Genomic DNA, 21,681 nt, shown 5'->3' with positions numbered 1-21,681 from the left:
TGATTTATTGAAAATCACGAATTATATTACACTCAGATGCATGTAAGGCAAATAAATCATTTTCATTGTTGATGGAGGCTCACTAATTAATTTAACTGGGGTATAAACTGTTCAAAAAAGGAAGAAATTCTTTTTTTAAATTTAGTAAATCCATACAATGTCGAAAAAATTGAATAGCAATTTTATCATTTAACAAAAATTGATGCTTATTAAAAAAAGCAATTAAATTGAACAAAAATTATTCCTAATTTTCTGAATATAGTAACATCTTCTCATTATTATATAAGTATAATAAATAAAAGTAGATTCAAAATGATAATGAGTTTGCTGGAATAACAAGCTCAATAAAAGACACCAGTGACAAATATTAACAGGCATGTGACATTAATACCAAGTGTAGAAAAGCAGCCCACATTTTTATTAAGTAACCGTAACTTCTAAATCGTAAGAACCCAAACAACTTTCATTCCTTTCATCGCTGGGTGATCAAGCTCTAGGAATTTTAGAGCAGACATAGCGACCAGAGAGACGAAGACTAAGGTAGATGTACAAGGATTCTGATGAATAGCTTCACATGCTGGTGCAAGCTTCACTACATCATTGGTGGCAAAATACCAATTTGCGACTACTTGAAAAAATATGGTTCGCAGTTACTAATGCTGATGTCTGTACTTTAAAATCATCATTAATCCCTTTCATTAAGTGTCCCTAATAGTTGATTATGGTGAAGAAAAATGTTGATCCATTCATCAATTCTTGAATCAAGGCAGGGTTGACACTGAAGACTATACAAGTACTTAAATTTCTTTCTGCTGATTTGACAAATGATTCATGTCGATTGTTATCGTAATCAGTATTATCATTTAATACTGATCTGTTTTATTAGACTTGTACAAATGAACCAATTTTCACCTACCCACTCTCTTATTCACTAGTAATAAAAATCTCATTTAACGAAGTAAATAACGATTGTCTTTCATTCAATCACTAATTGCACTATTATTACTCAATTGACAACAAATACTGACCGTTGATCAAATTTGAGATCTGACAGCACAAAGTTGCAACAATTTGGTGAAATATTTCAGTCTACTGATGCCAATTAGATTCAAGACTTGGTGTCAGTAAAGGTAATGTATCTATAGTATCGATTTTGTACTGAAAACTTAAAGAAAATGGGAAAAGAAAAAAACTGTCGATATTCCCGGAATTTTTAGGGTAACTCGTATAATTTAGGACATTTCAGGATAGCTTTCTGACACTTTAGGAATTGCTAGAATTTTCCGACTTTAATTGGGAAGACTGCAATATCATCAAATGGCGTGATTGCAGGTTGCCACATTATGTAAATATTACATATGTACTAGGGTGGTTAACCAAAAAAAAACTTACTTTTTTCAGTGCGGATTCATCTGGACAAATTTTTTTTTTATGGTGAACTACTTTAATACATATTGGACACACATTATTTGAAAGAAGACGTCTAAAAGTGCTAAACAGTTGCAAGAACTTCAATATGTCAGGGACTGAATGTAGTAAATCGTATGCCGAGGCTTACCCAAGTTGTTTACCGGCTGTCAGAATGTCAGCTCATCGTCGGTGTCACTTTGAACACAAACTGTACGGCACAGCGCACGAGGTTGAAGTTAGTAACGTCAACGTAACGAAACATTGAGAATAAAACAAATACGAAATGATTGAAAGCATCGCAAATAACTGGATGAACGTGTTATACCACATAACTTATTTATAAATAATCGTGTCCACTCACAGTGACAAAACAGTTCGATTAATAGAGTACGCGCATTGAATACACGACATTCGACCGCGTCTTACCGCGCACGTTTCTTATACACGAATGATGCGAATCACGCCGGCCGATGCTTCGCTCAAACTTGTTCCAACTGTTGAAGTCACTCCGACGATCTCAGGAACTACTCTGAGCGTTCTCAGGTTGAATTTTTACGGCAGCAAAATGCTACCGCAGCGCCACGCTGTGGCAGCTCCGTGAGTTATCACTTGGTTCATCAGTGCGATCATGTTAGGTACGGACGCAAATAGTAGTATGAATGCAGGGTGAATACCGGGGATACCCAACAGGCTTGAAATTAATGATATTTGTAAATACCAAAATTGGAAAATGGTGTTACGGTGCAACGTCAAAGGATGCCGAAGCATGTCAAGCACCGATAAAGAACATTCCTTCTTTCGATTACCGAAGGATCCCGAAACGTAAGTTCTTTACTGAAAGAAAGTAATATTCCATAGCAATCTTAATCTCTGATTAATCGTCGAAAACTACTCTATAACCATTTCTGTGGTGAGGATAAAATAAAAACGATATAACTAGTTTGTAATTATATATTTACTCATGAAGTTGAGATTCATTTTTTGCGGCACTTATCCAATTACACCTTATCGTGTAATCAGTGCGCACTATATCTCTGTCATATACATTTTTTTGTTTACAGGCGTGAAAAATGGTTGAAATTCCTTGGACCAAAGAATTGCTATGGTAGCATTCGAATCTGTACAGACCATTTTGACAATAACCAGATTAGAAAGAAATTTCCAAGGCCTTTGTTAGTCCAAAACGCTGTACCAACCATTAAACCAAACGAAAAATCGCCCGAAAAATCACATAGTCAGAAATCTGTTGAAGGTGTGTAAATTTTGTATTATCTACTTTGATCAATGCATTTTTCGTTATTATATGTGATGATATGGAATACCGAATTATAGGCAAACATACAGAGTCGCATTTGCCAGAAACTGCAAAACAGAACAGAGTATCGCCCCCACGAACACAGATGGACTTCCGAATTACAGATAATCATACAGCATCGCATTTGCCAGAAGAAGCAGAACAGAACAGAGTATCACCCCCACGAACACAGATGGAATTCCAAATTACAGATAATCATACAGAATCGCATTTTCTGGAAACAACAGAACAGAACAGAGTAGCACCCCCACGGACGCAGATGGAATTCCGAATTACAGATAATCATACAGAGTCGCATTTGTCAGAAACAACAGAACAGGGCAAAGTATCACCCTCACGAACACAAATAATCAATATGCACGCCAATAACATAGGTCAGATAATAATCTCCGATGAAAACAGGAAAATAATTGTAAATATTATCAATGATCCAAAAAACCCAATAGTTACATATTAGAACATATGTAAATAAAATCGAACCTTAGCTACAAAGCAAGCGTTTGATTATGCTAGTGATATCACTCCAAATAATTATACACGAATTTCGATAGAACATGTTTGATCATATGTGTCTTAATTTTATAAGTTTATATTATTCAACTGTGCATAGTTATTAAGAAAATTGTATTCACGGTGGTGAAAAATGTATTTATATTTGATCGAAGATGATATTCTGGATGTTGCCGCTGTTTCTGCATTATCTACAGTGGCTGTTCGTGCATCTGCACTTTGTTTCAATATTGCAACAGAGGATGAACAACCACTCTTGTGTAATGCTTCAATTAGCGACAACAGACCATCATATATTAGTGACACGACACCACCACTTGACAAGATGCCAATTAAATATAATAGTACACCTAGTCGTAAGAATATCAAAAGACAGATAATGACAACACTAGAGACAATGCGCCTCAATGCTCAAAGAAGAATGATAACTGCATTGTTTAGCAGAATTCACAGACTAAAACTAGGTACAACAAAAAAAAACCAGATCTAAAAAAAAAAGGAAAAAATCATCTAGGCTCATATGTTGTTAGCAACGCAGCTACATTAAGCTAAGAGTAGCAAGTATCACAATTGATACGACAAAACATTCAATAATATCGTGTTCTCAATTATTTATCACTTCAAAGGTTTGTAGGTTTCTCCGAAAAATGTTCACTCTACCTTCCATAAAGGTAATATGCAAATATCAATGACAATTTTCAGTTTATCCGGTTGGATCTCTTCTTTTCAACAAAATTCTCTTGACGTCAGAAGTATTTAAGATGAAAACATTGATAAATTCATTGAAGTAGACGATGATTGTAATAATCGTACGTTAAATACAGCAAAAACTTCCTCAGATTGTATGATTACATTTATGAATATAAATGTAAAAGAGGTTGTTGGGTACTGGTTTTTACGTACTAAAGGTATTTCTAACAAAACCTCTGATATGTTGGATGCAGTCCTGAAGTTAATAGCACTGATAGTGAAAGCCATAATTTTTTTATCAAGGTCTTAAATATTGTAGATTTAAAAAAAAAAGTAAATAGTCGCAGATTAATCATTTATTTACATCGAATGGTCACAACGTCTGCATCATATTTGATCCACTGCACCTTTTTAAGTAAATGAGACACAATTAGAAAGAATACCTATTACAGTACAAAGGGGGAATGGTTCATTGAAGTTGGCTAAAGAAATATACGAAGCAGTGGGCAAACCAACTTGAATCAATCCAAAAATTTCACACAAACATTATCAGATTATTATTCAAAAATGAGACTAAAGTTTGCTGCTCAATTATTGTCAAAGTCGATGTTTGCAGTATACACTAACATGTTTCCTCGAAAGTTTTGTCTGAATGAATAAAATTGTGGACTCAACTGTAAATGCTTGGAAAATGACTCGACAGGATAGTTTCTTTCGGATATGGATAAATTATGTGATCGACTAAACTTCTTTCTTCTATTATTATTGAAGTACCAATTGCTCATGAATCACATGAATACGTAGAATCTCACATTGAACAATTTACTGAAAATAATTCCATTTATTATATTGATGGGTTTCTCTGTGAAAGGTATCTTTTGCAACATACCTGTGAAAAGTGCTAGCAAATTTTGATGATTCAATCCGATACTTCCTTTGAGGATTACAGTTATTTATCAATATGAAACAGTATGCAGAGACCAACAAATTAGTACATGCGCAAGAAAACAGTTTTTTAAATTCTGCAGCATTGGAAACGCCAATTCAAACTTGTTATAGATTCTTGTATACATGTTCAAAATGTAACAGCAGTTTTGATAAATATTAATTCAACTTGTATGTACATCGATTGAACTATGCTGCACATAAGTGACAACTTTTTTAAAAACGTTTTTAAGAATAAGACGCCATTGGCCGAGTCGAATCATCAGACCGCGTTTTTGTAGCATTAAGAAAGTCTGAGCACAATTCAAAAATGAAACGATTTACTAATTAATTCACAATACAAATTTAATTTTACATTAAGTATTGACTATCGAATGATAAGTATATCTTATGATTGGATAACGATGTGTCGAATGCCATAGAAATATTTTTTACCTGTTTGGAATAAAAATTAATTTTACGATAACCAAATATTTTGGCTTCATCGTTGGTTTCATTCTTCAACCCACACTCCTCCAATTCATCTGTCTAGTTGGGTGAGGAGGGCTGTTGTTTACGCTCCCACTTGAGACAGGCGCTGCAGAAATGAGTAGGGAACGCCGTGTATGCAAAAATACGTTGCGGCCTTATGGCACCGTTTTCTCTATCTAATCCTCTTCGACTATGCCGCACTGTGTCCACTGATTTCGTAGATGAAAAGCTCCTAGTATAAATAGTGTAGACAAGTGTAATCCTTCCACCATGCTTTCACCATGACTGTAACAGTCTTTCGAAAAAAAAACTTGTACACTAGTGATTAGCGACCCTTAGAACAGATACCTTACGAACGTGATCCGATCCTTTTGACGCGAGCAGCCCCCTCGCACCTATTTCAGCGGTAGGTGACTGGCTCGATAAATGACGTTTGTTTAGTCAAGTGACTGAATAACCGTCGTGGGACTCGGATAGTTTTGATTTTGACAGGTTTTAACCACATTTATTGTGTCCTGTTTCCTTCACATGCCAGACTATCCAACAGAATTTTTTTTTCACATGGTATGTTCAAATTGATAATTACAAAATGCCTCAACGATTCACATCGCAAGCTTATTAATATATACCAAGAAATAACAACATGTTCTAGATAGTAAAATTCTCAAGGCCATTAATACTCTTCAACTTGACAAAATAAATTCATCTGTACACTGGATACTGATTCCAAATTCTAACCTCTAAATTTGTTCTACATTCCCCTAATCAAATACAATGCTCTGAACCTGTCCGTTAAAGTCAATTCGTCAATATTTCTGGTCTCCCTTGTTCTATCGTAAGTATAGGCTAAGCTTTTTAATCAATTTAGAAAGTTGTGTTGATTGCTATTACAGATTTCGATTGATCAAACCTTTCATCGAACAGTTTAAGTCACACATTAAAAATGGTGTGCATTCCATGTGTGATAGCACCAGTAGTCCTACTCCTGTGGCGCTACTTAGTACAACCATTACTAATAAAGTTTTGGAACTTTCGACATAAGATAAAGAATGAAGATGAAAAACAATCGGAAGGACTACCTCAGCTAGTCAAAGAGTGCAATGATGGGGGATGTACACTTTCGTGGTCAAGAAGTCAAAAGTCAACAAAAGTCGATTGATAGGTTTTATGTGATGTATTATTTTGATTGGGAAAATAGATTTCACCAAGCAAATGAAATTATTTCCATTTCCATACTGTAACTCTTCTACAGTTTCTTTTTAACAAGTGATTTTGATTCAGTCTCGTACCCCGTAGCCAAATGTAAATTAGGGTGGTAATTTTCATTTATTATTGCTGCTGATACAATTTCTGCACCATTGTTTGTAAGAATCCACTTTACTTTAAAGGGTACTAATATTTGTTACTATACAATAGGAAATTTCTAGCAATCATTTTAGGTGTGTATATTTAGATTAAATGAGTCGCGGATCAAACTGATTCAATTTTTGGATCAGCTTGTAAGACGTGTTGATTATACTAAACATCAGGTTTTACAGCTAAGACTATTCGAATGCAGCAGATGTAGTTTATTATACCTAATTTGAACTCTTCTTAATGTTAATAGAATACTTCAAAATTTCAAGTTTGTATCTAATCCGGCTATAGTGTTGGCACAAAACTGACGGAAAATAAAGTTGTTAACTAAAATGTAACTTATTTCATGTTTAATCAAGTCTCAACTTTTCAGGAATCACACTGTAAATAACATCTTGACCTTCCTTAATATAATTTAGTTTATTTATAAACGTTAGATTCCAATTTTCTCATAAAAATCAATAATTGTAGTTCGCTAGTTGGATAATTAGTAAGTTAATCCTATCGGCTCTACAATAACATTACTCATATATGGTTGCATCACGTTGATCCAAGGTTTCAATATATGTATACGAGAAAAAGTTTGGGCTTGTAACTTGTGATGAATGCGTCGTTTGTTCTATACGCATGTAACAAACACTGATTCTTACGAACCAGTTGATATTATAAACTAAAACAAAAAGTATAACCCAATTGTAAGTTTGACCCGATTATGCTACCTAAAACTGCCAATAAAAATCGATCAATCTACGTATTTGCTATACGATTTCACACATTTTTGGAAAACTACATTGGTAATGTCATAAGTTACACTGTTTTGAATATTATCAAATCTGTCATCACGTTCGTGTTTGAATAGATTCAGAATACGAGTGTAACAATGGTAGTTATTTAATAAAAACTATTGTATTAAAAATAAAACATACATGCAAGTTTTATATCTGAAAAGTTTACGAAGTATCACCAGACATGTCGGAAATGTATGAGGTACACCATGGAGATAGTAAGAGTAATTGTTTTTGAAATGTTTATCCACATTTTTCTTGAGTATACCTAAGTTCTAGTGGACATTCCTAAGGTCAACTTCAAACACAAGTACACTGTTGGGTGGAATAGCTGGTGGGGAACCTTTTGCTCCATATCTAGAACAAGATAAATAATTTGATTGCTCATCAGTTTTAATGTTATGGAAATAGTCATCAGTCGTAAATATTGTGCTCGTAAGACGTAAGAGATTTGCTCACTAAAAGGTCTTCAAAGATTTCAGGAACAATTTAGTTCAGATAAATCACGAATAATGCAAGAACTAACACATATTGTAAAATATAAGTCATTCAAGTTTCAATGAACAGAAAAATCCCAAATTGTTACTTACGCCAAAGCTGGTGGGATTGTAATGCGTCTTTTCCCGCCAGTCTTCATTCCTACAATACCGATATCCCATCCTTGAATGACTTCATTTTTCCCTAGACGGAACTTGAATCCATCTCCCTGACTGCATGAATCAAATTTTTTCCCATTTTTAAACCGTCCTACATAATAAACTGAAACAAATTTTCCAGCCTTTGCCGGAGGGCCAGACCCAAGTGTTAAATCCTCTATTTGTACACCACCTTCAATTACTCTTTTTTTTTGTTCCTGCTTTGAAGCTTGGACTTGCTGTTCAAGTTTGTTTTTCTTTTGTTGTTTAGCTTGCTGTTTCTGATCTTGTTTGACATCTTTGCCGTTCAGTAATTTCTGCTTTTCTTGCTTTTTATTCTGTTGTTTTTGTGCTGGTTGTTGTTGTTGCTGCTGCTGCTTTTGTTGTTTTTGTTTCTTTGTGGTTGATGAGGGTTTGACTACTTCCTCCTCTTCCTCCTCTTCATCCCCCTCGTCGTCATCATCATCATCATCATCATCTTCATCCTCCTCCTCTTCCGCGTCCAGTAGCGCACTTTGCAGTTCATCTGAATCACTCCCATCATCTTCTTCATCTAGTTCATCATCGTCATCACCTTCGTCAGAAGACTGTTGTTCTCCCTCCTCCTTCAGACGTTTCAAATGATTCTGAGATTGTTTAATGGAATCTGTGGCCTTGCGTTTACTTGGTTTACCAATGAGCTGTGGAATGTCCTCCTCTTCTTCTTCTTCTTCTAGTTCATCATCTAGGTCATCTTCTTCTGGTACTAGATATCCTGTCAAATGTACAAGACCGCTACCATTGGAACTAAAGGCTATTTCGGTTCCTTCTTGGAAATTGAGATCCAACGGAACCTGCAGCGCAGCTCCTTTGTTCAGTGTGCATAAAAGAAAAGTCCGATTCTCGTAATGAAGCATTACTTGAACAACCCCAGTATACGAGCCTTGAATAAGAACCGCATGATTATAATAATTTGAAAAATTCATATTGGATTCGGTATCAAAACGAAAAATAGAAGATTTCTACCTCCAGTATTTGTGTCCAAGCTCGCCATGGACACGTGAAACGACCGTTCTACGGTTTGCGTGTACCGTTTATTCGGCTCTATAATTAAGCCTGAAACAAACATTAACATACTTTTAGGTGGTTATATTTATTGGTCATTTTTTAATTCGGAATGACGTTAGACGAGGAATTTCATCCTCGCGTATGGAGCTCTTAGCCCGCACGCTGTGATAATCTTTATTGGAGATCACATGGCGACGCCATTCTTGAAATAACCGGCAACTCAGATCTGCTCAGATCAGGGGTAACACATGGCACTTGTTGGTACTTACCCCAAAACATATTGGCTATTTTGACCTACAATAAACGTTGCAATAAATTTAATGAATCAACAATCGTTTTCACTACTTCAATAATATATCACCGAAAATAAAAGAAAAGCATGCACAGTTGATCAACGGTTTCCCGGTGCTCGGAGTTAGATCCTACTCGCGCCAAGATGTGATTGAACCGGCGGTAAAGGAACAGGCCATGAACGATTGAAGAGACTAGATAGGAATTGGTCATCATTTTTTTCATCTTGTACGATGAGTTCATGTTGATTCCTCGAGAGGCAGTACCAACGATACCCTGATGAAATGAAAACCAAATCCAGTTTTTTCATCTGTAATGATCAACAAAACTTATTTTACAATATACAGAAATATTGACCATGCTGATGAAACATTTTTTTGGCAATTTTCACATCACAACTTCAGTATTGTTTCAAATGAGGGCAGCTATTTTGCGGGCAAAACAACATTAATCACCGGACGTAAATGAGAACGAGAAAAGTGAGACACAACAGTTCACAACTGTAATTGACTAGAGGTAGCAGGATTCAGTGTTTAGGTTTACGATCTAACAGCGTTATTGTAATTATAGCCAACGTCTCTTTTGACCAACTTTGACGCACCAAAAATGGCGCTTAACCTCATTGTCAAGGTGCACCCAGTTGTTTTATTTCAAATAGTCGATGCCTACGAGCGACGTAATGCGGATACTCACCGTGTCATCGGGACCCTGCTTGGTAACTAAGAAACACAGAATAAACTTTCGACTACTCGTACGGTTTCTCAGAAATTGTGATAGCGGATAGACGAATGAACGTCGGACGTCACCTTCTACATGTCACATGTTTCCATATTATCAATCCTTTTAAACATTATAATTTATTAACGTCACGTCTACTGCAAATGTGAAATTTCAGCGAAATCTAAAAAGAATTGAATTCCCTGAAAATTTCTATACTTTTTCCTTGCAATTAGTACTCAAATTGTCATGTAAGTTCAGGTATTGTCTCGACAGAACGTATTTATCATGATTTTTCATAGGGACGGTGGAGAAGGGCATTGTTGAAGTAACAAATTGCTTCTGCGTACCTCACAAGGAATATGCAGATCAGGTCGAAGCCGAGCTGAACTACGCAATGGATCTGTACGACTTAAATCACCGAGTAAATGCCCAAGAAAGCATAGTGGGTTGGTGGGCTACTGGAAAAGAGGTACAGATGTCAAGAGTTGTGGTACCTTGCTTCCCATCTCAAATATATTTACAAGATGATAATAATATCCAAACAGTGAATGTGTTGGCTAATTTAATCAGACTTGAAAAGTATGCTCTTGATTTTAGCAACATATGTTTATTCATCAATTATTTTTTTCCTTGTGATCCAGGTTACCAATCACTCATCTGTCATCCATGAGTATTATGCCAGAGAGTGTAACAACCCAGTTCATTTAACTCTGGACACAACAATGGCCAACACTACTAGAATGGGTATCAAGGCATACGTATGCGTCCAATTGGGTGTGCCAAATGGCAAGCAGGGTTGTATGTTTACACCTGTCAGAGTTCAGGTAAAAAAAAAATTTATGCAACTAATAATTTAGCAATAATAGGTCAAGGTTTTATGAATTTTTACTTGTACTATGTTTCTGTGAAAAAACTAATTTTCATTATTCATCTCGCGGAGTCTATAATACTATATTGTGTTAGAAGTGAGTAATTGTGAAGTTTGCACCCCGAACCACAGAGGCGAGTGCTGCAGTTGCAGGAATACTAGTGCAAATGCAGCATGAGCCAAGGCGAGCACTGTAATAATATGATTAAGCAAATTTTTCCAATACCTGTAAAGGAAGTTCGATTTAAGAAGCACCAAATGAGCCACTCATAGCATATCAAATTGTGATTATAGAACATACGCTTAATGCAAGACAGTGCATTGAGCAACGATTGTGTTGGTCGAAAGTACACGTGTGCCCAAGAAATCCCTAGTATTTGCGCAAAAATTGTTTCACCACACTGTTCAAAATTGGGACACTTTACGTATACCCCATAGGCTTCAAAAATTTAACCTGCCAAGTAGGTGTCGAAAAAATTCTTATCTCACCTTTTTCAGGTACAGCTACTGGCAGTTGCTCTATTTGGAGTGGTAATAACTTGTACTTTTACTTTCAACAGGTCACTTCTTATGAACCTGAGATCGTAGGGCTACAACTATGCGCTAAAACACAAACTTTACCTCCGGGTCAAGCACTTTCAAAGCAGGGGGGAGTAGAACCAATGTTAGACCTCGCACAAATAGCAGAAGCTAGCACTAAACTACTGACTTTGGTAGACCAAGTCCTCAATTACGTAGATGATGTTTTGGCAGGCAAACAAATTGCTGATAATCAGGTAATAAATTGACGTAGATAGCAGTAGGAATGAAAATAATTCAAAATGTACTGGGCAATATTTCACTTTCTATAACAAGAAATTTGGATGACCTTTGTACATGTTCGCAAGTACTGTACAATCAAGTATTGAAAATAAACAATTCAATAAAATAACATAAAATTACAGGTTGGGCGAGCCCTGTTAGATATGGTACATTCGGTACCTAAAATGTCAGCTGATCAGTTCGACCAAATGTTTAACAGCAATGTCAAGGACCTCCTCATGGTTGTTGCTCTTTCCCAGTTAATCAAAACTCAACTACAGCTGAACGAGAAGCTCACCCTTCTGACTACCTTATGAGCCAAAACTAAGCTCACCAAATAAACAGCACCAAGTAAAGCTAAGAGTAATGTATGGCTCCAATAAAAATCTGTAAAAACAAACTGATGTAACTAAATTGCTTAATCTAGTTTTTTATACATATATACATAACACATATATTTTACAAAACATCACAGTAGAAGATTCTTCAACGTTTGAAACTGTGCTTATTTCTACCATAGCTTCCAAACGTCGGAGGTCGTATTTTGCCGAAAACCGTCTTGTGTTTTGTTTTATCACACAATGTTTTGTACAATTTGCTAATATTGAACCATAGTATATTTGTACGACCAAAATTACAAACTTTTCAAATCTTGCATATACGTTAAACCACATTATCACGCCTTGGAGCTTGTATTTTTTTTATATCTATCTGTGACTGTATAGAACAAGGTAAATTTTAAAATCCTGGAAATATCGATATTGGTTATGGATTTAATCCAGTAAGTAAGTTTGTAAAAACACTTTCATATATCATGCACTAACTCTCTTTCAGAATTTCAGTATAACCTAATGTTGACAGTAATTGGATTACTGTGAATTGTACCGTGCTTCTTCATTAGGCCTGATCAGGGAAAATCTAGATTCAGTCGACAGGAAGGAGGAAACTACCAGTCCGCATTGAGTGCACTTCTGTTGAATTCTCAATTTTTTGTTTATTTACTTAAGATTCAACTCGATTAACGATGACAAATTCAACTAGAACAATTCAAAAAATTTTGCGAGTACCAAATACTGCGAATAATCCTACGTAAGTTCTCCATAGCTAGGGTATTTAAAATATGTGATAAACATTTTTTGTGAGTGTCTAGAAATTTAATCAGATTAAAGTTACAAATATCAAAGGTCTTTTCATTAGCTGTATTATCGCATAATGATTTGTTCTTGGTTCTCCAAACAATTATTGATAATTGCTAAGCTGAACAGCATTCGATTTAACTTTCCAAAATATCCATTAATTTAACCTGTCAGCCAACTGATGAAGCGCAGATAATTTACTGACACAAATAGCACTAATCATAGCAGGAGAATACGATTCCATTTTTCATTTCAAAATACTTTTTTCCTACTATAAGCAAACGTTGGGGCAGTCAAGATGATAAAACTCCGAGAAATTTTGCCTGGTTTCATTATAAATGAATTGCAAATTTCGTACTGAAATCGGGATGTTTGTTGCAACACGTTTAAGACGAAGTATGTAATTTCATACAATCCCTTGTTCGCTCATAATGAAGCATCTGCGACAAAGTTGTTTACATCCAATAAATTGAACTTAGTCAGGGAAGCGCTTATGCTGAACAGAGGGTCAATTCGCTGATGGCGAGCCCGCTTATACCGAAAAAGTACTGTATCATGGAGAAATAAAGTAGATCAAAATTCATCTTTTTATGATATCACAAAATCTTTCCAGCACAAATGGTAAGAAAAATTGTCTTGTATTACACTTTTCGGACCAACGACACTTGCGATTGATTGGTAATAAAGACTGAAGTACTTAAGAAAGAATGCCTTTGACTGTAAATGAGGGAATAGTTTCAACAACATTTCTGAGACTATCGACTGTGCAAGCATAAGATATACCAAGAGGCACCGAATTAGCTGACCATGTAAGCCATTGAATCTGTGAACTTATGTCAGAACAGATATAATAATCACTGGTGACTGTAGTCAGATATGGGTTATTGACGCCAATGAATGCTGTGCCAAGTTGTGTTGTTTCATTGTAAAGGATTTTCCAAAAGAACTTTGGAACAGGAATAGCACGATTTCCAGCCTCATCAGCATAGAGATAAAGATCAGTCAAGACTCCATCAACGTTCGGTAACTGAGCAATGCCATAAACCCCAGTATAAACTGTCAAATCTTGGTAAGTGTTACTGGCGTAATTACGTACGTCATTTTCAAGTGAATTCCAATTACCACCATTGAAAGTTTGCCATTGAGGCGACTGGTTTACATAATAGAATGTAGCGCGGTGCTGAGAGCCATAGACAAAGTCTGCTTTCGCGGTCGTATGTCCACGTGCCAAGAAGTAGTCATTAGTTGCGTGAATGTATTGAGTGCCAAGATCGGCAGATCCTAAAAGCGTTCCCATCGTTGCGATTTGAGTAGCTCGATTATATTGAGTGGCCAATGTATAACCAGGGTAAAAAATACCCTGGACCCAACTAGGCCTTGGAAATCCTGTCTGGAAACCACCAATTTCTTTAACTAATTTAAAAGTTGTGTAGAGCGTTTCAAGTCGCGTTTCGTCGTGACATGCATTTATAGTTGTTATCCATTCAGTGCCCAGGTCGAATCCTATTTCAACATCGGTGTATGAGCCAAGACACGTGTTCCCACTTTTGCGCTGCCAGTGCCATGGTAGGAAGCTGCATGCCAAGTCACTGAATTCTATCGATACACCATCAACAGTGAATTTGCTTCCGCTAACGCAGGTTGCCAGTACATCGCTTTCAGTGCTATCGAGATTTACAAATTTGTTATTTGTCCCAGTGCACACCAACCGGACATTCTCTCCAGCAGCAAAACTGAGTGTTCCAGAAGTGTCTACTGGATGTCGAAATCCTGCTCCTTCACCCACATTTAAGACCAGGGGCTGTGGGGCAGGTAAGTCTCCATTTATGGAAACTGAGCACTGCGCTGTAATAATAGAATGAGAGCAAACTTAATAACTTGTAATTAGTACTGACATAACAATACACATCATTGTGTCTCCTCACGACAAATCTCAAATCTCTAATATGTAAACATATTCAATGGCACACGAAAACAACAATCTTCGAAATACAGGTGATGAGAGAAATTAACGACACTGTAGTCAGGGCGGCTAGGTGGTCTAGTGGAGTTAGTCTCCGGTAAAGCATCTCTAGATACCAGGTTCGATTCCTGGCTCCGTCGTTAATTTTTCAACTCACCTGAAAATTTCGAAATTGTTCTCTTATCTAATACATATCTAGGAGAAAAGAATGTAATTCAAATATAGAGGACTTTCAATATAATGGTGAGTGAAAACTAGCGAATAGGGAGAAAAATATTACATGGTGGATTGTAAGTGGAGATTTTTCACTTTGGAATAAAAAAAGTAGATTGTAATCACTCTGTTGGCACCCACTCTTATATCAGTTGTCACATAGCGAATCGACATTAATCAACATTTGGTATTCTCTTAACTAATTGAAATTATTATAGCAACTTACTCATTTTTCCATTTAATTTTATTATGAAAATATCTGGTTATTTTAGAAACCTTTCGATTTGAATATCGATAGGACAAACCTTGAATCGCGATGATAGACGTCGCAAAAATAAGAAGACACGCAACAGCCTGCATGCTGATGTTGAATGTCATACAAACTTGGCAAGAACACCTTTTATAAGATATCTTATTGTTATAAATTACGATATAAATCACTGGCAGTAACGGATTAGATTTATCACGGTATTTGATCCATTGTCGTGTGAGTGACACATTGATGGAGCGGGTGCTTCGCCTCCGAAATCTCAAGATTGTAAGTATGATTATATTTACTGTAAAAAAGATTATACTTCTGTGTAAGCTGTAACTCACCTAATTACAAGCAATGAAAACTTGACGTTCAATCAATCATTGAATTTCCTGCAGACAGTTTTTACGTCACGTTGATACAATCACTCAGAATTCCAGGAGTAGTTGAATAAAACGATCCCACAAATGGATGAGGTCACACCCATTTGTATTTAAAGAATTGTTAACAACAAAGGAGTAATGAGTTACAAAATGGGAATTACCATCACAATATTGAAGTAACAAATTACAAGTCAAAAATGTGAGACATGACATTACTGTTATGAATGATATGTGATAAACATATTTCTTTAACTGTTTTCGAAACTGTATCTTTTTGAAAATGAATTACAATTATGACGACCGTTGTTCATTGGTGTTTTAAAAAACATGTCATTGTCATTTTGGTTTGTACAATATATTATTTTGTATGAATTTCTTATATTAATACCATAGTTTCTGTTATGTCCTCTTATCTCTATCCAGCCTCACACTACTTACTGTCGCCTTTACTCAGCTGATTCCATTCTCTTCCTTCTGTATTCTCACACTTTTCCTGCACCCATACGCTTTGTCTCTAGGGATACTCCTATTCTAACTCTTAACGTCACATCTAGACTTCTTATATACCTTTCGCACAGCACACTTCGGTCCTACCATTATCTCAACTTCTTTGCAATAAACATATAATTGATATTCCAAACAAACCCAAGGTTAGTCAACCTTGTTCCTAACTTCCAGGTGTCTTTGTACGTAAAGGCGAAACCGAACCAGTTTATTCCTACTGCTCAGGAGTAAACCCCCTTCACTGACATAACATGAAGAAACATAAAAAATTTGTTTTCGTCCTATGCAACTCGACTTCTGCAAACTCGTCACACTTGGTCATATATTTTTTAAATATCCCAGAACTACATATATCACTGATTGTGATTAGAAAAATAGGTGTTACTCAAAAATCTGTACAGATGAAAACGCACAATTCAAACTATAGTGATAGAAAATCTAATAGATTAAAATAAATAAATGTAAATAGTTTCAAATAGTACCGGCTAGATATATACATGCTTCTTATGTACCTAATTATCCGAGGATCACAATCATTGTCAATGTGAATAAGACAATTTCAAACCACTGCCAATCCAGTCTTGAACGCTTCTGTTATCAGAAAAATTAAACCCAAACAAATTTATGATAGCTAAATTTAAATACTTCCCACCCTTGAGATTCAACACTATATCACAGGATCTATACTTTTCAAGTGTATAAATTTTCAATGTTGTTAATCGTTTTTGAAGGTTGTAAATGACGTTTTATGACATTGACGACTTTCTGATATAGGAATGACCGTCTGTAAAATAAAAAATATACTTATATTTAACTATTTCAAAAATACATATATGGCAATCATTTTAGGTTTTGTAGGGATAAAAAATCGTAGCAAAAACAATTTTTAACAGGAAAATTTCTAGGACATTTTCAAAATCCGTGTATTGAAAGATTACAGTTTTTATCCAAGGAAACAATAAAAATTCTATGATGCAGTTATTTCGAGAGAAAACCGAAATATAGAATTCATAAAAAATTCAAAACCTCTTATTATCCATGCTTCTTTCTTGCATAACCATCGAATTTCTGTTCAAAATACTCGTAATGAAGGGCTTTACTTGATAGCAAACATATATTATTTTTACTACTGTGGCAATGCCATGTCATTTCCATCATAATAATTAAAACCGATCTTAACGGATAAGTTTTAGCTCTAGAAGCAGACAGCTGTGCAATTGCAAACAGCGATATTTTGTTGATGATGAAAATTAAGGAAACCTAATATCAAAACTTCGATACTTCTACACCACAATTGATTTAAAAAATTCAAGGGAAAAGATCATTTTCCTACGCAAATTTTGAAGACTGTGTTATTGTATTCATTTCAGGAACAAGTTTTACGTGCAAATTATTTATATTATAATTTTTCTTATGCTGCATCTAAATTTTTCCTCACCCTATCTTGAATACTTTCACTTTTAAATATAATTCCCGAAACTCACTCACCTGTTGGCTGGTTTGCATATGGACAAGTGATCTTGAGGTATTTCATAAAATTCACCAACACCAGGATCTGAAAGAAAATAAAAAATACATTTTTATTTTATTTTCATATGATGTTACAATGATAGCGGATTGCTATCAATTTAATTGATAACAAATACATAATTACTCTACTTGATGACGTTATGCCAATTTCATATCTATACCTGATGAAGTGGGATTGACAAATTGCAGCGGAAACTTCAACGGTGTGACGAGCGTGGATTTAGTTTCGCTGAAGCTGATAATATCAATTGGATATTCATCCAGCATTTTTAAAAAATCGTTGTGCAATTCGAGAAGTTGCTTTGATCCTGCAAAACATGAATTATAAAATTATACAGTAAGTGTCTATAGGTATGTTGTATTGTTAATAGTATTATTGATCACATTTTTATTTTGTCACTTACAAGATGCTTAGTTTAATTTCAAATTTATTTTTTATTAATTTAAATCTTTGAAATTTTCTTTTATACACATCTGTTACCTTCTCGAAGTTCTTGAACTTCAACTGATGGCCACACAAACATTTGAGTGGTTTGTTTCAGTGCCGCAACATGGGAACCTCGATGTGGTGTACTATAGAATATAATACCACGTGTGTTTTTGCATATATGGTTTCGGTCATTATTTTTCCATTCTGCAGAAAAATTAAAAAAAAAAAATACTAATAGCATTAAGAATAGTAAGAAGACAAATAGATTTTTGACAAAAAGACAAGAACGTTTATAAATAGAAGTAAATTCTCAAGATTCATCTATTTGCCTTATATTATGCACGACAATAGTTACCGGAATATATTTGTATTATACTCTACCCTTAGTATACTACTCTTTACTTGCAATAAGATTTATAAAGGATAAACATACCTTGAACCAATATTTTTTTAACAAGCAGTCCACCCATAGAGTGGCAAACCCATATAACTGGCCGCCTTCCAACTCCTGCCGTTGCCAGCTTTGTTGTAAGTTCATTGCTTCGTTCATTAAGCGTGGCCCTAAATTAGGTCGATTTTTGATATTTTCAAACTTAATAATAGATTTCCGCAGACACATACTATGTAGATAATTTCTTACACAGTGTTTAGTTCTGTGTTAGTTCAATCAACTCACTTAATTCCTTCAATTGGACAGAGCGGCAGCCACATTGACAAATTGGTATTATAATTCACACCTAGCACACGAAGAGAAGGTACATCGCTTGGTAACCAATCACAGGGCCAACACTGTGTCCGGTGTATTCGATCCTGTTCCTCTTGGGCCATACAAACATCATCCCTGAAATTTTAGACGAACCATATATAAAATTACATGTTACAATGTCATATTCATCTTACTTTAGATGCGTTATTTGATATCTTTACAGCCCTAAAATGAATAAAATATGCATCATCCTAGACTAATGTTTGTTATACCTACCCTTTGCATGTGAATGGACCATGCGCTTGACGTTTTGTATTTTTTGGAAAATCGTCTAATATAACCTCAAAATCGTGCCCAACGCGTTTCCATTCGCTGATTTCCAAATCGTGAGCTAAATCCCTCAGGAATTCTTGAGGTTGTTCACCACTCATGCTGACCATTGACTCTAATCTAGAAGGTAATGATGAAGATTCTATAACAAAAATGGGTAAATAAAATCGTGAGACAGCATCACATTTCGGTGATTTGTTTTATATCCTGTTCCAAATTTCACAACACGCCTTACCGGGTTGACCTGAAGTTAATGAGTCAGAATCTCGCTGTCTCCATGTCACAAACACCCCTCCTAAGAGGCCGTGAATGAAAACCACATCTAACTTAGTAGATGAACGAGTTCTATGCAAGGGGTGAAGAAGATAAATTCGCCGTGGATATTTTTGGTTCACATTTTCATCAGCATCAAGATTTGCTAATGCTCGTCCGGCAGGTGCGGATAATCTTATATCTGTATGCTGGGCCCATCTAGCTAATATGCCAATCCATCCTAACAGATTAGACCAATTTTTGATATTAAATTCATTATACATCAATTTATTTTCGAGTGGTTGAGAATTTAATTATGGAATCTCGATCAGTGAATAATAACAGAAAATCAGGTACAAAGTGTGCGTGACTTATGGTGAAACGAATTTACCCAATGAATAAATGTCTCTCAAGTATTCGTTGTAGAGACTAAGGTTTGAGAATATTTTAGCCAGCATAATAGATATGTTTACATCATTTTCACAGTATTTTTGAACTTCCATCAATACTTTCAGACCACCTGCATTGGCAATATCTGCAGAATAAAGAATACTTTTGTAAAATAATGGGCATAGGGTGTAGAATTGAGGCAAATTATAATGCCTAAACTGGGGACCGATAAAAAGAATACTACTGCCACTACTTACAAGAAATTCACTTCATATGATATGCAAAGAAGTCATAATAATATAATAACAAAATATCTATTTTGTATGTCTTCGAAATTATTACCTTTACTGTGTTCACCGAGTGAAGAATGATGATGCAAAGTTTGGACACAGGATTCAAGCAGTACGTGATCCCATTTTAAATTTGGTGGTCCAGGTAGACCACCAGCTGTTAGATCGTGATCGAACAATAATCGACCCTACGAAATTTTAAACATATGTATCAGCCATAATGACAATCCATTAAAACTAAGTCTCACATGTTATACTCACACGCTGTGTATTTCCAAAATTTTTCTCAAGAAATTGTGATAGGCAAGGGTGACAATTAGCACATACTTTATCCAGTTCAGATAATAATAGTCTTAGATTCTCGATTATTTCCTAAAATGAGTTCAAGGTTGTTAGTTTGAATTTCAGAAATTGAATATATTTCCCCATTTTTACAAAATACTCCATGTGTGTATCGCAATAGCGAATGTAATCTCTGACAAGATTTCTGTAAGTGGATATTTTAAACAGAGCTTCTACATGTGGTTTGAATCATGCAGTGGTATAAAAAAGAAAACCATACATACATCATGTGCATACATACATATGGAGCATGTTGCATGCGCCAGAAAGGTGGTCTCAGAAAAAATCGAAGATCTACATTTGGCATTCGTGCAAGTGCAACCGCAGTTCTTGCATCTAACATCTGTGCAATTTGCCAATAGTCCCAATCTAATAATGAAATTGACCCAATTTCATGAATAATTTCAAAGATTATCTCACAGAAGAACTAGTTTTATAATTAAATTGACTGTCGTAAGAGCATTCAGTAAAATAGAAAAATTGAATAACATGATACCTTTTAAATGTTTAAGATAACTCAAGCTATATACAGCTTTCTGTCGGTCCATTAATGAACCATTTTGAGCAATGCGAAGAAATCTGTATGCCAAACTTCTATTTAGGGATTTCCACCATGTTATCACAGTATCAGTAATACCAGGCTTTTCTTGTACAATTGTTGAATTGAGATCGTTGTTGCTCCGATGCAAAAGCACATCTGTATTCCATAGATCATACCAAAATTACTGACAATGATGCATCCAAAGAAAATAAATAAAAAAGAGAGATCCACGTGACTTAACTTACGAAATTTCACCGCAAAATAGCAAATAGGTATATCGGTTCACAACCTACCTTGGAGACGAGGATCATCTACGTAAATATATTCAGCCTGTGTATGCTCAAGGTCCAAGACTTTGGTGGGCACAACCGAGCTGAGGATTTGCGAAGTTTGACGTAGCTGGTAGCAAAACCAACATCCCCTGTGTAAAAATACGTTGATAACGACGTTGCATGTCGGTGTATACATAACCTACAATACTGTGCAAAAAAAACGATCATCCATACCCTACGAGCACGATGCATGTACCAGCTGATCGCAGGACGTATACAGATTTTGTATACATGCTGTAATG

The 21,681-nt window shown here is 35.4% G+C and overlaps 5 protein-coding genes and 1 long non-coding RNA gene across 7 annotated transcripts; 2 read left to right on the top strand and 4 right to left on the bottom strand.

Annotated features, from left to right (window-relative positions):
• The first annotated feature begins 1,796 nt into the window (after positions 1 to 1,796).
• Positions 1,797 to 4,442, top strand: LOC124184445. The gene is made up of 3 exons (XM_046574145.1): positions 1,797 to 2,232; positions 2,472 to 2,662; positions 2,743 to 4,442. The coding sequence occupies exons 1-3, from the start codon at positions 2,141 to 2,143 to the stop codon at positions 3,180 to 3,182; spliced, it is 723 nt and encodes a 240-aa protein (XP_046430101.1). The 5' UTR covers positions 1,797 to 2,140; the 3' UTR covers positions 3,183 to 4,442.
• Positions 2,348 to 5,947, bottom strand: LOC124184449. The gene is made up of 2 exons (XR_006871201.1): positions 5,306 to 5,947; positions 2,348 to 4,332 (listed from the first exon to the last, which is right to left on the bottom strand). It is a non-coding gene; the product is annotated as an uncharacterized LOC124184449 (long non-coding RNA).
• Positions 5,948 to 6,535: 588 nt separating this feature from the next.
• LOC124184443 (46 kDa FK506-binding nuclear protein-like) lies at positions 6,536 to 9,621 on the bottom strand. The gene is made up of 4 exons (XM_046574143.1): positions 9,434 to 9,621; positions 9,123 to 9,212; positions 8,073 to 9,039; positions 6,536 to 7,839 (listed from the first exon to the last, which is right to left on the bottom strand). The coding sequence occupies exons 1-4, from the start codon at positions 9,441 to 9,443 to the stop codon at positions 7,758 to 7,760; spliced, it is 1,149 nt and encodes a 382-aa protein (XP_046430099.1). The 5' UTR covers positions 9,444 to 9,621; the 3' UTR covers positions 6,536 to 7,757.
• Positions 9,622 to 10,009: 388 nt separating this feature from the next.
• LOC124184444 (eukaryotic translation initiation factor 3 subunit F) lies at positions 10,010 to 12,244 on the top strand. Its single transcript, XM_046574144.1, has 5 exons — positions 10,010 to 10,170; positions 10,475 to 10,644; positions 10,817 to 10,999; positions 11,604 to 11,819; positions 11,988 to 12,244. Exons 1-5 carry the CDS (start codon positions 10,062 to 10,064, stop codon positions 12,159 to 12,161), a joined length of 852 nt encoding a protein of 283 aa, XP_046430100.1. The 5' UTR covers positions 10,010 to 10,061; the 3' UTR covers positions 12,162 to 12,244.
• Positions 12,245 to 12,818: 574 nt separating this feature from the next.
• LOC124184442 lies at positions 12,819 to 16,443 on the bottom strand. The gene is made up of 2 exons (XM_046574141.1): positions 15,462 to 16,443; positions 12,819 to 14,825 (listed from the first exon to the last, which is right to left on the bottom strand). Exons 1-2 carry the CDS (start codon positions 15,532 to 15,534, stop codon positions 13,678 to 13,680), a joined length of 1,221 nt encoding a protein of 406 aa, XP_046430097.1. The 5' UTR covers positions 15,535 to 16,443; the 3' UTR covers positions 12,819 to 13,677.
• A 132-nt stretch (positions 16,444 to 16,575) lies between these two features.
• Positions 16,576 to 21,603, bottom strand: LOC124184436 (protein SERAC1-like). 2 transcript variants are annotated; one of them, XM_046574129.1, is made up of 14 exons: positions 21,401 to 21,603; positions 21,063 to 21,263; positions 20,808 to 20,935; positions 20,486 to 20,596; positions 20,277 to 20,412; positions 19,936 to 20,079; positions 19,528 to 19,785; positions 19,239 to 19,434; positions 18,933 to 19,097; positions 18,690 to 18,817; positions 18,308 to 18,460; positions 17,988 to 18,134; positions 17,785 to 17,851; positions 16,576 to 17,080 (listed from the first exon to the last, which is right to left on the bottom strand). In XM_046574129.1, exons 1-14 carry the CDS (start codon positions 21,573 to 21,575, stop codon positions 16,987 to 16,989), a joined length of 2,103 nt encoding a protein of 700 aa, XP_046430085.1. In that variant the 5' UTR covers positions 21,576 to 21,603; the 3' UTR covers positions 16,576 to 16,986. The 2 variants fall into 2 exon arrangements, with proteins under 2 accessions (XP_046430085.1, XP_046430086.1); XM_046574130.1 differs by lacking the exon at positions 21,063 to 21,263.
• Between the last annotated feature and the right edge of the window lie 78 nt (positions 21,604 to 21,681).

The sequence above is a fragment of the Neodiprion fabricii genome, chromosome 6 (genome assembly GCF_021155785.1).
Source record: "Neodiprion fabricii isolate iyNeoFabr1 chromosome 6, iyNeoFabr1.1, whole genome shotgun sequence".
NCBI lineage: Eukaryota > Metazoa > Arthropoda > Insecta > Hymenoptera > Diprionidae > Neodiprion > Neodiprion fabricii.
The sequence above is the reverse complement of the archived record's forward strand: the minus strand, read 5'-3'. Positions and strand labels throughout refer to the sequence as shown.